The 16,050-nt window shown below is 45.4% G+C and overlaps 1 protein-coding gene across 14 annotated transcripts; it reads left to right on the plus strand.

The window, feature by feature from the left end:
• Positions 1 to 4,668: 4,668 nt before the first annotated feature.
• Positions 4,669 to 13,100, plus strand: LOC102403863 (arylamine N-acetyltransferase 1). 14 transcript variants are annotated; one of them, XM_044925551.2, is made up of 4 exons: positions 4,669 to 4,786; positions 5,844 to 6,090; positions 7,969 to 8,154; positions 12,126 to 13,100. In XM_044925551.2, the coding sequence occupies exon 4, from the start codon at positions 12,131 to 12,133 to the stop codon at positions 13,001 to 13,003; it is 873 nt and encodes a 290-aa protein (XP_044781486.2). In that variant the 5' UTR covers positions 4,669 to 4,786; positions 5,844 to 6,090; positions 7,969 to 8,154; positions 12,126 to 12,130; the 3' UTR covers positions 13,004 to 13,100. The 14 variants fall into 14 exon arrangements, with proteins under 14 accessions (XP_044781486.2, XP_044781487.2, XP_044781506.2 ...); XM_044925552.2 differs by having other exon boundaries at positions 7,982 to 8,154; XM_044925571.2 differs by lacking the exon at positions 7,969 to 8,154 and adding an exon at positions 9,452 to 9,520.
• Positions 13,101 to 16,050: the final 2,950 nt, after the last annotated feature.

Below are 16,050 nucleotides of genomic sequence, written 5' to 3' on the forward strand. Positions count from 1 at the left end.
TGGTTCAAAGACTGCAACTAAAATCCACTGTAAAATGACAATTATACAGAAAAAAATGTTACGTTTTTAACAAAATGAGCAGATTCTTTATTTTATGCACTTCATGCAAACTATTACTGTTGTCTAAAAGGATTCCTCCCACACTGCACCCAGGCTGGACATATAACAGCAGCTGAAAAAAAGGGCTGTACAAGTAGAAAGTGAAAAGCTACACAGAAGATAACGTTCCCTTTGAGTTGGTAACTGTCTGGACCTACCCCACAGGCAAGGACACCTTGACAAGAAAGCATGGTCTGAACCCCGGTGGGTCTACCTCGACTGAAGACAAACCACGTGGGCTGTTACAGGACATTTTAGAAGTCACCTTGTTGACCTGGGCCAGTGGTTTTATCACAGCAGATTTAGAGGCGAAATAGCCTGTATCAGTGGGAGGACACAGCTGGTTAGATCAATGCAGGTGACGTCAGCCAGGCTCACTTCGGATGTTTGTGATAAATAACACCAGCCCATGGGAACTTGTCTCCACACAGCACCAGGGCGGGTAACACCACTCATCAGTCTAGTATTGAGGTTGTTAAATAAGATCTACAGGAAAACTGGAAGTTGGTTTTAAGAGAAGGAAAAAAACTATAATGATTTAGGTAGGATACAGCTGCTTACCCCCAGCCCAATAATTTTCCCTACAGACCATAATAGCTTACCTCCCACCTCTAAAAACAGAACAATTTTTAGTTCTCAAATGTTCCTGAGGCCTGTATGTCAGGGTCAGGGTCATGAATTTGAATTCAAGTTGACTCCCTTTGGGCTTTCCTAGTAGCTCAGATGGTAAAGAATCCCCCTGCAGTGCAGGAGACCCGGGTTTGATCCCTGGGTCAGAAAGATCCCCTGGAGAAGGAAATGGCAACCCACTCCAGTACTCTTGCCTGGAGAATTCCATGGACGGAGGAGCCTGGTGGGCTACAGTCCATGGGATCACAAAGAGTCAGACACGACTGTGTGACTAACTTTCACTTTTCACTTTGACTCCATTTAGGGTGTAGGACAGGATGCTCTTGATTAACATTAGGTTAGTATTAGTTGCTCAGTCGTGTCTGACTCTTTGCCACCCCTTTATGGCCCACCAGTCTCTGCTGTCCATGGTTCTCCAGGCAAGAATAGTGGAGTGGATCGCCATTCTCTCCTCCACGGGATCCTCCCAACACCCAGGGATCGAACCCAGGTCTCCTGCATTGCAGGCAAACTCTTTATTGTTTGAGCTACAGGGAAGACGTAAATATTAGGTTCAAAGACCCTAAAGAGAGAATCCAGGAATCTCTCCCAGAGCAGACACAGATGAGAGAAGACAGAGGTTTAGATGAAATGAATCACAGAGAAACAGTTACCCAAGAGACACGCACACCGAAGCAGCAGCCAGCAAGCAACAGTGTCATTATCTTAAAATTGGACCCCACTCACTTGGTTGACACCAAGAGAGCTGGAATGTGCACTTTAAGTCTTCCTGAACCAGCTGGCTGCAAACTCAGCCTAGCCGTGCTGACAATAATGTGGCTCATGGTAGTTCATGAAATATTTTGGCTGCACGTTTTCAAAGGGCGCTTTCAAGGATCCACTGACTTACCAGGAAAATAAGGAAAATGGCTTCCTAGAAATAATCCAGTACTTCATGAGAAACGCTGGGCTAGATGAAGCACAAGCTGGAATCAAGATTGCCAGGAGAAATATCAATAACCTCAGATATGCAGATGACACCACACTTATGGCAGAAAGGGAGGAAAAACTAAAGAGCCTCTTGATGAAAGTGAAAGAGAAGAGTGAAAAAGTTGGCTTAAAACTCAACATTCAGAAAACTAAGATCATGGCATCTGGTTCCATCACTTCATGGGAAATACATGGGGAACAGTGGAAACACTGACAGACTTTGGGGAATTCCAAAATCACTGCAGATGCTGACTGTAGCCATGAAATTAAAAGACACTTGCTCTTTGGAAGAAAAGTTATGACCAACCTAGAGAGAATATTAAAAAGCAGAGACATGACTTTGCCATCAAAGGTCCCTCTAGTCAAAGCTGTGCTTTTTCCAGTAGTCATGTATAGATGTGAGAGTTGGACTATAAAGAAAGCTGAGCACCAAAGAATTGATGCTTTTGAACTGTGGTGTTGAAGAAGACTCTTGAGAGTCCTGTGGACTGCAAGGAGAGCCAACCAGTCCATCCTAAAGGAAGTAAGTCCTGAATATTCATTGGAAGGACTGATGCTCAAGGTGAAACTCCAATCCCTTGGCCACCTGATATGAAGAGCTGACTCATTTGAAAAGCCTCTGATGCTGGGAAAGATTGAAGGCGGGAGGAGAAGGAGTCGACAGAGGATGAGTTGGTTGGCTGGCATCACCGACTCGATGGACATGAATTTGAGCAAGCTCCGGGAGTTGGTGATGGACAGGGAGGCCTGGCGTGCTGCAGTCCATGGGGTTGCAAAGAGTTGGACAAGACTGAGCAACTAAACTGAACTGAATGAAGGATGAAAACATCTGAGGACTCTTGTCAAAGTGCGACCTGAGTTTCAATAAAAGGGTAATTGATTAAACATAGCTCATGGATATGAAAGAGTTTGAAACATAAAGAAGACCTAAAACTTAATCAGAAAGCTATGACCGCTGAAGGGCTACAATATAGACAATCTATGTGAATTATCAAAGCAACACTGCCTGTGAATATAAACTAACATGGGGAGATTTTAAATGAAGACCGTCACTGAAGGAGCCACCTAGAATTCACGTGTAGAGAAATGACTGAATGAATATTAGGTGAGTGATTTTTCCAGGTCTCTTCTTCCTTGTCAATAACAAGGATTTTGCACTGGAGAAAAGCCCACTGAATGTAATGAATACAAGGAATTTCACTTATAACAAGTTTAACTCCACCTGTGTTAACTCACACAGGACAGAAGCTGCATACTTTCAGCCCTGCTAGTAGAGACTGCAGCCGTTATTCCTCATTGAATGGAGGTAAGCTAATTATACTGAGGGAAATAAAAAACACACAGATCTTAGAATGTGGAAGGTCTTCAGTCAACCCTCCAACCTTTTTATATGTTCCAAAGAATTTGCGATGTATTTTTTTTTTCACTTAATCTGGATTGAACTTGAAAGTTAGCCATCTTAAAGGGATCTTTATATATATACTTTACAAAAGTATATCGGTGTGCATCAGCTTCAGCTTGTGAGCTTGTTAAAACTGCAGATCCAATTCTGGCTCACCAGCTTACCTACACTTGTGATTACTGCTTACCTTACCTACACTTGTAGCAGGAACCCGAGGTGATAATGATGCAAGTGAGTCTGTGACACTTTGAGTAACATAAGCTGAGAATTCAGGAGATTCTGCCTTGTATAAGATGCCTCATTTTCATTTCAGTGCTTTGTCAGTAACAAACACATTAAAGCTACTTCTTTTTCTTTTCTTTTTAACTACTATACCTGATGCAGATGCTCCATGGATATGAGGCATCCAAAAGTAATGGGTTACCCTCATATACTATAGATATTGGAGAAGGAAAGGACAACCCACTCCAGTGTTCTTGCCTGGAGAATCCCATGGACAGGCGAGCCTGGTGGGCTACAGTCCACGGGGTCGCAAAGAGTCGGACGTGACTACACGATTAATACACACACGCTCTGGATACAGTATTGATGCAGTTGTCTAGAGCAGTGGAAATATCGGTGCCAGGCTCTGCTTATGCTTAGAAACGGATGCTGCCACTCCCATTTCTGGGCTGAGTGGTGTTCCAGGGCCGTTAGTGGCAGGCCCGTCTGACCCGCCCAAGCAGAGGCCAGGAGAAAGCCTTCAGGCAGAGTTCCAAGTTCATGCTGAGTCATACCAGAGGCACAGACTAGAACTCTCAGTGCTTGAGAGAGCAGAAGGCAACACTTGTGTCATGAAGACAGTTACGGAAGTAAACCGTAGAGGGAAATGACGCTTCCTGGGGGGCTCAGTGGTAAAGAATCCACCAGCCAATGGAGGAGACCCAGGTTCGATCCCTGGATCTAGAAGATCCCCTGGAGAAGCAAATGGCAACCCACTCCAGTAGTCTTGCCTCAGAGAATCCCATGGACGGAGGAACCTGGCAGGTTACAAGTCCGTGGGGTCTCAAAAGAGTCGGATATAACTTAGCAACTAAGCAACAACAACACAGAGGGAAATGCATTAGAGACAGCAGAGTGATGGGCTAATATCGTTAACATAAATCAGAACCACAGAAGCAAAAGCATATTATGTATGTCTCTCTCATAACTTCTATGTGGACACATTTAGACCACATTACACACTGCCTCTTGGGGAAGAAGAATCGAAAGTTAGGGGCTTCCTGGAGGTTGATGAGGAAATGCTGTCATAACCTGGGGAGGGGGCAGTGATTTAAAACATCCATGTCCTCCTGCTCCTCTAGGCTAATGGGTCTGCGCTTCCTGGAGCCTCTCAAAACCCTAACCTCCCACAGCACACACAGGACATCCATATTCAGGCTGCCTAAGAGTAAGAACTGTGTGGACTACAAGGTCCTTCCCCTTTGAACCCCGGAGCCTTGGCTCACCAGGGTACATTGGAAAAGGAGGGGCACAGGGTCAACCCAAGTCCCCACGACTACATTTCCCAGAGCTCCGGGGTGACAGTAACTAGACTCAAGGGGCGGAGCGCTTTGCAGACAGGAAGGAAGGCTCTTCCTGGGCTGGGCCAGGAAGTGGAAGGGTGGCCATCACCCTGGTTCCTGGTCGTGGGTCCCAGAGAGCTCGGTGAGTGACCTGTTTACGCTTGGAAATTGGGGCTTGATCCTATTTCAAATGTGAGTCCAGGAGACTGGAGACTGAATTTCAGGTCCTAGGACAGTTCAGGAAGTTTGCCTGACACGTGCTTACGCTGTAATTGCTGTGCAGGATAACAGAGGGGTCACAGACCCCCACTGCAGCCGTCAGGGTTAGCGTCACAGCCACGCAACACGCCAGCTGGGAAGACTCGGCAGGACACAGAAGCATCTCTAAACGTCAGTTTATCCCTCGGAACGCTGGAGCTAATAAGAGAGCTTACTTAGAAAGTCTGTTGTGAGGATTAAAGGAATATATAAAAGATAGCTAATGTGTACAACACGTGTTTCAGAGGACAGCGTTCTCCTCTCGGATAATTGCAACAGGGATGTCCACCTTCTCTGAACCTAACTGAGCGTGTCCCCAAGGGCTCAGTCAGTCCTGCAGGCTGCAAGTTCAGGGTCACTCCGGCTCCTCCGGCATTAAGGGATCAGAAGTTCTCTATTGGTCCCAAAACACCCAGGGAGGCTGGGTTGCGCTGTCTGCACAGTGTAAGGGAATTCTTGGGAGGTTTTCTCTGGATAGAAGGAGGGGCCCAAGGCTCTCCAGGAGCCATACATGCCAGGGACAACTCTCTCACCGTCAGGCAGGCTGACAACAGCATCCCCTGGGCACTGATAAGCAGAGTTCTGCAGGAGAGAGGAGCCTGTGGAGGCAGACGGCTCCAATGCCAGGGGCCCTGTGAGCTCCCTGCTCTGGACTTTGCTCCCCTGCCCTGCCCTGTGTCCACAAAAACCATGTGCCTGCTTGCTCTCTGATCACTGAACTTTCCCTTCCCTTGAGTTACTGTTTACTTTCTCAGCCACACAATAGCTGATCCCACCCTCTCGCACTCAGAAGAAAGTTGTTACCCGCCAACTATATATATAGTCCCATCCCACCCAGAGACTTATTTTGTTTGGCCCTGACAGGTGTCAACAGTTCAGAGCCAATTGTAAAAACAGGTAGATTACACCCACAAATCTGAGTTTCTACTTCTCCTCAAAAGGGAATAAAAGGCAAAACAAACATTCAGACCTTTCTGCTGACGGAGTCTGACCTTCTTTGGCTGTTCTCCTTGGACGGGCGGCTCCGCAGCCCGCCTGCGCTCTCAGCATCGTGAAGAGGGGCTGTGGGCTTGGCTTGCCAGGCAACTTCTTTTTTTTCATCCAGAAGATCACTGGGCTGGCCACTTGCCCCCTAGGACTGGGCTGGTTCACAGGTCCTTGCAGTAAGCTTCGACACCAAAAAAACAGGTAAGAAAAGGGAAGGGAGGGCTTGCCTGGTGGCTCATGGAAAAAAAATCTGCCTGCAATGCAGGAGCCACAGTTTTGAACCCTGGGTCAGGAAGATCCCTTGGAGAAGGAAATGGCAACCCACTCCAGTATTCTTGGCCTGGGAAATCCCATGGGCAGAGGAGTGTGGTGGGCTACAGTCTATGGGATAGCGAAGAGTCGGACAAGGCTGAGCGACTGAACAACAAAGGGAAGGGGTGGGAAGGAGAGGAAAAGAAACTCAGAGCACAGGGAAAGAAAAGCCACTGGAAGCATCTCTAAATCCTACTCTTCAGCTGGGCAGCTCTATTCTAAGCTCATACCCAGTGAATTGAAATCAGATACAGGAAAAAGCACTTGGGCACAGATTCTGTCTGCAGCGCTGTTCGCAGCAGCTGAAGCTGGAAGCCCTCAGAGAGACAGGGAGGCACCTGGGGGCTGCAGAGGCGGGAGGGGTTGGGGAGTACCTGCCCACGAGACTGGGGTCTTACTGGGGAAGTGAGAGAGTTCGGAACTTAACAGAAGGGTGGCTGCACCAAGTTGTGAAGGTACCAAAGGACTGAATTGTTCACTTTAAATGGTTTAGTTAGGTCTTGTGATTGTCACACCAATTTTTAATAATCTGTTTAGTCAAGACAGGCTTCCCGTCTGGTGCCTCAGTTGGTAAAAAATCTGCCTGCAATGCAGGAGACAGGGATTCGATCCCTGGGTCCGGAAGCTCCCCTGGAGGAGGGCATGGCAACCCACTCCAGTATTCTTGCCTGGAGAATCTCATGGACAGAGGAGCCTAGCGGGCTACAGTCCATGGTGTCCAAAGAGTCGGACACGACTAAGCAACTAACACTTCCAGTCACGGCAGAAAGGCTGGCTGGAGATACTGCCCCTGCTTGTGGCCCAGAGTGTGACTTCGGCGCCTCACTCCCTGCCCCTGGGACCTCACTTTAGTTCCTCCTCCATTCCTTCCCTCAAAATGAGAGTTGTTTTTTAAACTATCAACTCCCTCGTACTTCTGTCCCGGAGTCTGGCTTTGTTCGGCTTCTGCCCTCTAGACGGGCTCTGGGGGCCTGCTCAGCGGTCCCCGCAGTACCTGCCTGACTCTGCAGCTCCAGCGCGGAGCCCTGGCGGAGCCGCGGGCCTTCGGTGAGCTAAGGCGTGGCGTCCGACGGCCTCTGAGCAGGGCTGGCCTCGCAGCTCCCTTCCATCCCAGGATCAAGCAGATGCCCCTCTGCCCTGGGGTCGGGAGTGAGTCTTAGTGTTAATCCAGTGGGATGCCATCACTGAGTCAGAGTAAAGGAAACAGACAGTATGTGAAACACATACCGGAAGAAAATCCACTCGCTCTCACCGTCTCAGGCTCTTCCAGGCGGTCCTGTCTGAAGTGCGGGCAGCTGGGATGGAAGACGCCAACTTAGTCTGCGACCACCCTGGCTGCTTGCACCCCTGAGCTGTGAGGGCAGCATCTCAGGGCCAGACTGCCTCTGGACCAACCTGTTTTCAATTATTCTATTTTAGACTTTGGCTTACAATTTTGTTTGGGGAAAGAATCAGGATTTCTCTAGCTCAAAAATAAAATATAAAGTAAAATAAAATTAAAAAATTGAAACCACTGCTGGATGTGAAAGACGTAGAGACCCCAGACTGGGAGCTGAGGTGTTCATCTCAACCTGCTCTCCGGGGCTACATCAGAGAGGTAATTGGTAACTGAAGAACCATGTCACTTAGGGATACATTGCAGCAGCCTGATGACTGTTGGCCTTTGTCCATTCGGCGAAGCAACGGGCATTCATTCGGTGACAGAAGAAGTCTCTCTGGCCTGACTTTCAGGGCCCTCTAGAAATTGCCTCACCCTGTCCATCTTAGCTCTCTCCCACAGAGCTCTCCTCGGTGGCCACTGACGTGACTTGTCAGGTTCCGCAGGTTCAGACCTGAGTCCGGACCGGTGAGCAAGTGCCTCATGAAGGAAGGGCGCCTGGGCAAGCCCCCCAGTGCCAGCCCAGGTGGGAACCACAACTCCAGAGTCTTTTCTCGATTCAAGGCATCTCGCCGGTGAGTCCCCATGAAGGGCTGTCCTGAGAGGACACAAAGCCCCCGACACGTCTGATTCTCCACACAGGAGGGCAGAGCCACTCCAGGAGCCCCCAGGAGGTCTGCCAAAGAGTCCATGTGCAGGTCCTGAAGCCAAGCCAGTCAGGGGCACAGCCAGGTGGTCGGACAGACCTGAGGGGACCCCAGTGGCCAACACTCAGCATCCCCCCACACCAGCCTCAGTCCCGAGTCGTCCGCAGCACCCTGGGCCCGAGCAGGGCGCTCTGAGCAGGCTCTGTTCTTTACCCTCTGCACCCAAGGCAGAGGTCAGCGGGTAGAATGGCTTTCACTTCAGTCACCTTTAAAACATGTTTTTAAAGTAGTTTAGCCACAATTTTTCTACTCTGTCCTATAATATAAGGAGTCGATTCTGCCTTTCTCTTCCATAGTTTGTCATTTTGACTTGCATCTGCACAGGCTACGGGGAGGTAACCCTGTAAGTGTATACGTGTTGGCTGTTGCTGCTGTTTAGTCACTCAGTTACGTCCAACTCTTTTGTGACCCCGTGAACTATAGCCACATAGAAGGCAGGAGGAGAAGGGGACGACAGAGGATGAGATGGCTGGATAGCATCACTGACTCGGTGGACATGACTTTGAGTAAACTCTGGGAGTTGGTGATGGACAGGGAAGCCTGGCGTGCTGCAGTCCATGGGGTCGCAAAGAGTCAGACACGACTGAGTGACTGAACTGAACAGACTGTTGCCTGCCAGGCTCCTTTGTCCACCGGATTCTCCAGGCAAGAATACTGGAGTGGTTTGCCATTTCCTCCTCCAGGGGATCTTCCTGATCCAGACATAGAACCTGGGTCTCCTGAGTGCCCTGCACTGGCCTGCAGAATCTTTACCACCGCACCACTGGGAAGCCGTCGCAATTATACTTAATAGCTAAAGGAAGACAGGTGCTCCCTTACATGCTGGTCTTTGATGTGTTTGGTAAAACTTGTAGTATCGATCAGGGGCCTGAACAGGGTTCCCCCATCCTTGTTGACTGCCTGGCCCATTGTGCTCAGGTCCTCCTGTGACTTAAACCCCAGGAAGCGGGCTAGAGCCCACCCATGTCGCTTCCATTGCCTGTGGCTGTACATCCAGCTGTGTCCCTGTGCAGTGCAGATGGCCATTTCACTCTCTTTCCTTCTGTTTTGTGATTTTAAAACATTCTTCCTATTCGTGTCCCAGCAGAACTACTGCTCTTTGTTTTCAAGGAAGACTATGATATATTTAAAACTATTTTTCTATTATTTCTAAATTGTGAACCAGAAAGAAGAAACATTCCAAGTCTTTTGAATTAAAGCTGAGAATCCATCTACATCGAACTTCCATAGAAAGGTTTGCTTTTCTGAGACATCTCAGCTGACTCCCTCAGTGTGTTCTCTCTGCCTCCTTTTATTCTTTTCTTGTATTTATGATCAAGTGAAATGAAGCAGTATATCAGTGCACATCTAAGTTCCAAGTCAATGTATAAACGTTGCAGAGTTTTCATCCAGTTTTATCCTGACAGCTACTTCCTAGTGGCTCCATATTTCACCTTCTATCTTAGCTTCAGTAGTTCATCATTCTTCTATTTAGTCATGGAGGAATAATTTGGTTATCACATGCTGCTTGCATTCAGGTTCCAATACTGGGTTCTTCTCAATGGACTTGAGGTTACTAAATTCTAAGTTAGCATCATATCTTTAAAAAAAGAAGGAACAAGGAAAAAAACTTTAAAATCAAAATATAGGTTTAAAAAGTATACATTAATTTCCAAATAAAAGAAGGTGGGTTAACCCACTCGTAAATGAAATGGTTGCTGCTGCTGCTGCTGCTAAGTCGCTTCAGTCGTGTCCAACTCTGTGTGACCCCATAGACAGCAGCCCACCAGGCTCCCCCATCCCTGGGATTCTCCAGGCAAGAACACTACAGTGGGTTGCCATTTCCTTCTCCAATGCATGAAATTGAAAAGTGAAAGTGAAGTCACTCAGTCATGTCCGACTCTTAGTGACCACATGGACTGCAGCCTACCAGGCTCCTCTGTCCATGGGATTTTCCAGGCAAGAGTACTGGAGTGGGGTGCCATTGCCTTCTCTGAAATGAAATGGTTAGGCAGGTCCAAATCCTATTTCTTTGTTCCGCATCACCTGCCCTCCTTACTTACCCAGCACTGGTTGGATATAGAAGCAGAAGAGAGTCTGAGGTGGTCTGGCTCAGTACCAGTTGTTCTCTCCCTGTCTGATGTCGAGTTTTTGGCTTCTACGGATGTTGAGAAAGGAAACCGATAGATATAAAGTTGAGAAGAAATGAAATAAGCTTAAGAGATTTGGAGGTCAGATTACAGATACCAAGAATAAAGTTGAGACACTAGCAAAATGGGAAGAATAACTGATTAAAACAAAGAACTAGGTGAATCTGAAAGAAAAGACATTAAGGACAACAGAAATACATAGCTTATCACCATTAACCTAGGGCAGGCCTTTTTAAGCCTCTCACCTCAGGCCATGTCATCCTACCAAAGGTAATACACCACCGTTACAATCAGTGATTAATGGACAGAAACCTTTTCGACATGGAATTTTACAAAATAAGGACTTTTTGTTTGACTCACCTTACCAGAAAAGCAAGATATAGCTTAAGACCTGATTGATGACTTTTCCCATCTTTCTTTCTCCTGCTTTTCCTTCCTCAACTCATTAAATTCTTGGTGGGTGCTATTCTTCAGCAAGATCTCCTACTAGCTTTGGGCAAATATCCTACCAGCTTCTGGCCCTGCAGGAAAAGCACCTGCTTAGGCTTCAGCAGAGTCCCTCAGCAGAGTCTCAGAGAGCAGACTCAGGCCACACACCATCCATGAGCAAAGCACTGGTCCTGGAGCAAAGGTACTTTGCGTTGCTCCTGGCTGGGCCACGTGTCTCTTCTTTCAGCTCCGTGTGTGCAGGTCCCTGTCCATATGCATCAACTGGACGATGGTGCACTTTGCCCAAAGTGCAGGCTTCCCCTTGCCCCTCGAACAGTGGTTTCTCATTTCAGAGGAAGAGCCGGAAGGCCAGGCCTCATCTCAGTCCAGGCTTCCTCTCAGTCCCTCTGCTCCCTTCTTCCTGGCTTCCTTGAATGTTCTTTGGACATTCTAGGCAGGTTTCGGTTTAAGACTTTTTAAAAATTCTCTGGTTCTTCCTAAGTGATCCTCCCACACATATGGACGTAGCTCCTTCTCTCCCATCCTTAAAATTATAGTGAAGCTTTCTCTGCCCACCTTACTGGAAACTGAAGCTCTCTCTGTGCATGTCTTATCTTCCTTCTTCACTTTATTTCCTCCAGAGCACGGATCCCAATCTAAGAAATTGCATGTGTTTTTAAAATTCATTCATTTCGTTATCTGTGTCATACTAGCCCCCATAAAATACAGGATTTTTTTAAGACAAGCAATCACTAGATTAGTAATTTATACATAATAAAATTTCAGCAAACCATTTACTGAATAAATGAATAAATCAGTTTGTGAACAAACTGACTCGTTGAGTAGGGAAATTTCTGTAAAGTTCAGCTAAAGAGGAAACTGAGCAGGTCAAGTACCCTATTATATCATTCTCCTGTTTATATTAGATTGTTTGTAAACTCTATTTTCATTGATGCCAATTTGTACCTCTCCTTACTCACCACCAAGAAAACCACATGTAAGCTCTTTGTGATTTTACTCATCACTTCATCTGGATTTCCAACTTCTCATGCTCAAAACATGGAAGAAGTGATACTTTTCTTCTTCATTTGTGAACTTGTAGATGCAAAAGGCATTAAAACAGCAAAAGCATACACACAAAAGGCTTATAATTATGCCTTAAATATTTAAAGGCCTGTTAAAATATTATATTTAAAATACATCTGTTATAATCAAGCTAATCAAAGAAATCCAAGTATAAAAGCAATATATTTGCTTTTGTTTTGTTTTCCTCTCCTTTAGGAACCATGAACATTGAAGCATATTTTGAAAGAATTGGTTATAAGAACTCGAGGGACAAATTGGACTTGGAAACATTAACTGACATTCTTCAGCATCAGATCCAAGCCATTCCCTTTGAGAACCTTAACATCCACTGTGGGGAAGCCATGGAATTGGACTTGGAGGTCATTTTTGATCAAATTGTGAGGAGGAAACGGGGTGGGTGGTGTCTCCAAGTCAACCACCTTCTGTACTGGGCTCTGACCATGATTGGTTTTGAGACCACTATGTTGGGAGGGTATGTGTACAACCCATTCACCGACAAATACAGTAGTGCCATGATTCACCTCCTGCTGCAGGTGACCATCGACGGCAGGGACTACATAGCTGATGCTGGATTTGGACGCTCTTACCAGATGTGGCAGCCTCTAGAGTTAATTTCTGGGAAGTACCAGCCCCAGACGCCTTGCATCTTCCGCTTGACTGAAGACAGAGGAACCTGGTACCTGGACCAAATCAGAAGAGAGCAGTACATCCCAAACCAAGACTTTCTGGATTCTGACCTCTTGGAAAAGAATGAGTATCGGAAAATCTACTCTTTTACTCTTGAACCTCGAACAATTAAAGACTTTGAGTCTGTGAATACATACCTTCAAGAGTCTCCAGCATCTGTGTTTACAAGCAAGTCATTTTGCTCCTTGCAGACCCCAGAAGGTGTTCATTGCTTAGTGGGTTTCACCCTCACCTACAGGAGATTCAATTATAAGGACAATACAGATTTGGTAGAGTTTAAGACACTGAATGAGAAAGAAATAGAAGAAAATCTAAAAAACATATTTAATATTTCCTTGGAGAAAAAGCTTACCCCCAAACATGGTGATAAATTTTTTACCATTTAGAGGAGGCTGTAAAAATGGTCTCATGATTACTTCTGGTGCTGTAACTTTTTAATCACAAAAAATTTAAATGTCAATAAAAGTTGTTTTTGTTATTGTTTTTGTTTTGTCACTAAGCTGTGTCTGACTTTTTTGCGACCCCATGGACTATAGCCTGTCAGGCTCCTCTGTCCATGGGATTTCCGAGGCAAGAATAAGGAATAGGTTGCCATTTCTTACTCCAGAGGATCTTCCTGGCCCAGGGATCAAACCTGCTTCTCCTGTGTTACAGATGGATTCTTTATCACTAAGCCTCCAGGGAAGCCTGTCTATAAAAATAGAGAGAATGAAATAATAAATCTCCATTTACTTATCACTCAGTTTATAAACTAGGAACTAGAGGCCTATCTATCATATTTTCTCAACACTCCCACATTTTACTGAAGAAAATCATAGACATCAGATCATTTCATCCTTTAAAAATGTCAGCATGTATCATCAGATAACGTTTTTTAAAAAAAATTTGAGAGTTGGACTATAAAGAAAGTTGAACACCAAAGAACTGACGCTTTTGAACTGTGGTATTGGAGAAGACTCTTGAGAGTCCCGTGGACTGCAAGGAGATCCAACCAGTCCATCCTAAAGGAAATCAGTCCTGAATATTCATTGGAAGGACTGATACTGAAGTTGAAACTCCAATACTTTGGCCACCTGATGTGAAGAACCAACTCATTGGAAAAGACCCTGATGCTGGGAAAGATTGAAGGCAGGAGGAGAAGGGGACGACAGAGGATTGGATGGTTGGATGGCATCATCAATGCGATGGACATGAGTTTGAGTAGGCTCCAGGAGTTGATGATGGACAGGGAAGCCTGGTGTGCTGCGGTCTATGGGATCGCAAAGAGTTGGACAGGACTAGAGGCTGAACTGAACTGGACCTTTTCCAGATTTATAATCGCAAAGGTTTAAAACATTTTAATGATGGCCTATGGTTTTCTTGAGGAAAAAGTGATATATGCTAGAAAACTTCACATGTTGGTTGAATGTTGAATTCATAGAACATGTTTAACCATCATTCAGTAACTAGAACTTAGAGGAAATCATTTTTATTAACTTCTCCCAGCATATATCCAATGTGAAATTTGAGCAGAAATACCACATGTATAATGGGACTGTAATTCAACAAAGAAAAATGAGAAATGATATTGCTTCCAAATAACCTAATAGTTCTCAAGACAAAGCATAAACCAATACTTGTTAACATAAGTACCAAGAGACTGACACGGACAATAATTTCTTACATGGCTCTTTTTGCAACCACAGTTCTTCATGGACCTTTTTTCTTTAATTAATTTCTTAAAAAAATTTTTTTTCTTCATGTAAGCTTTTTACATGTACCTTTTTTTTTTTTTCTTAATACCTTTTTTCAAACACTGATATTTGGAATTTTCAAGTTTTGGAACTAGGTATTTTTGTCTAGTACTAAAAGTTTAAACGTATTATCTGTAAAATCTAGATGTTGAAAAATATGTTAATTAAAATGTTACTGGCCAATACAATATCAGTCTCAAAGTTTTTTTTTTGAAAAGTTAGGTTATTAATGGGGCCTTTCTTTTTTGCAGTAGAGTCTTCGTTGAATCCTCTTTCTTGTCTCCCAGTTCTATTCTTTTACTTCCTTTTACTCTTTGTGGTAAGAGAAAGACTATGTGCTTCTAAATATGTAGTTCAATTCTGTGGACACTGGGTGAATCACCTGATGAGCCTGTGCTCCTATTCCTCGAGGTCCTGTAAAGCGGGGCCCTGCCTGGATAAATACATGTCAGGCCTACAGCACCATCTTCCCTCCCTCCCGATGGGCCTCATTCAACTCTGCCGCTTTATCTTGCAGCAGGGTCAGTCATGCCTGGTCCTCTTGGGTGGAAAGGCTTTTCTCACATTCTGAAAAGACCATGCCAAGGGAGGAGGTGGTGGCAAGTTACATTACCCAGATCAAACTGTGGCTCAAGAAACAAGTTGCAGTTTTGTACAAATGAGTCCAAGTCATTTATGTATGAGTATCCTGAAACCCAGGCTTCCCAGGTGGCTCAGTGGTAAAGAACCCACCTGCCAATGCAGGGGACGCAAGAGATGCAGGTTCGATCCCTGGGTCAGGAAGATCCCCTGGAGGAGGGCATGGCAAACCACTCCAGTACTTTTGTCTTGAGAATCCGGTGGACAGAGGAGTTACAGTCCATGGATCGCAGAGAGTTGGACACGACCTAACATATTCACACACATCCAGAAACCCATTTGTTTTTTCTTGGATACATCGATGACATGGGAGGAGAGGGGTGGCAAAATAGTTGAAAGATACTTAGGGATATAAAATTTAGCTTCCAGATAGAACAGGCGTGCCTTTCTGTGCAAAGTTAACTTCTCTCCAGTGGAAATTTAAATGAGTATTCTCTGTGGATTAATGACTATTGATCCTGTTACTACTGCTGCTTAACAAATTGCCCTGAAGCTTAGTGGTTTAAATCAATTATTTTAGTTTGCTCACAGATCCTGTGAGTCTGTACTTTAGGAAGGGCACAGAGGAATGGTTCTTTTCTGCTCTCCAATGTCCCATCTCAGCTGAGAGAACTCCAGTGGCTCATGGTTACTGGATGGCCACATGCTAGAACCATGTAGAAGCATCTTCTCTGGCACTGTGTTGCTGAGCTGGGCCCACAAAGGGATAAGCTGCATGTGGCCTCTGCATGTGGTCTGGGTGTCCTCACAGCCTGGGAGGCTCAGGGCAGTCATAGGTCTCAACCAGGGGCTCAGAATGCTAGGTATGAGGGTTCTAGCTTATACAGTGGAAATTAAAGCACCTTTAAAAAAGAATGATGTTTTCAGGTGAAGGGAAGTTTCTCTACAATCACAATGTTGAGCAAACACCACCTCCATCTAGGTTCACAATATTTTCATTCCCCCCAAATAAGACCCCACACAAGTTGAGCAGTTTAAATTCCCTGTCATTACCGAGCATCAGTCACATAGCATTTTTTTTTTTTTTTGCCACATTTTTTGGTTATAAGAATCCCAAAGAA

This window comes from Bubalus bubalis, chromosome 1, assembly GCF_019923935.1.
Source record: "Bubalus bubalis isolate 160015118507 breed Murrah chromosome 1, NDDB_SH_1, whole genome shotgun sequence".
Classification (NCBI taxonomy): Eukaryota; Metazoa; Chordata; class Mammalia; order Artiodactyla; family Bovidae; genus Bubalus; species Bubalus bubalis.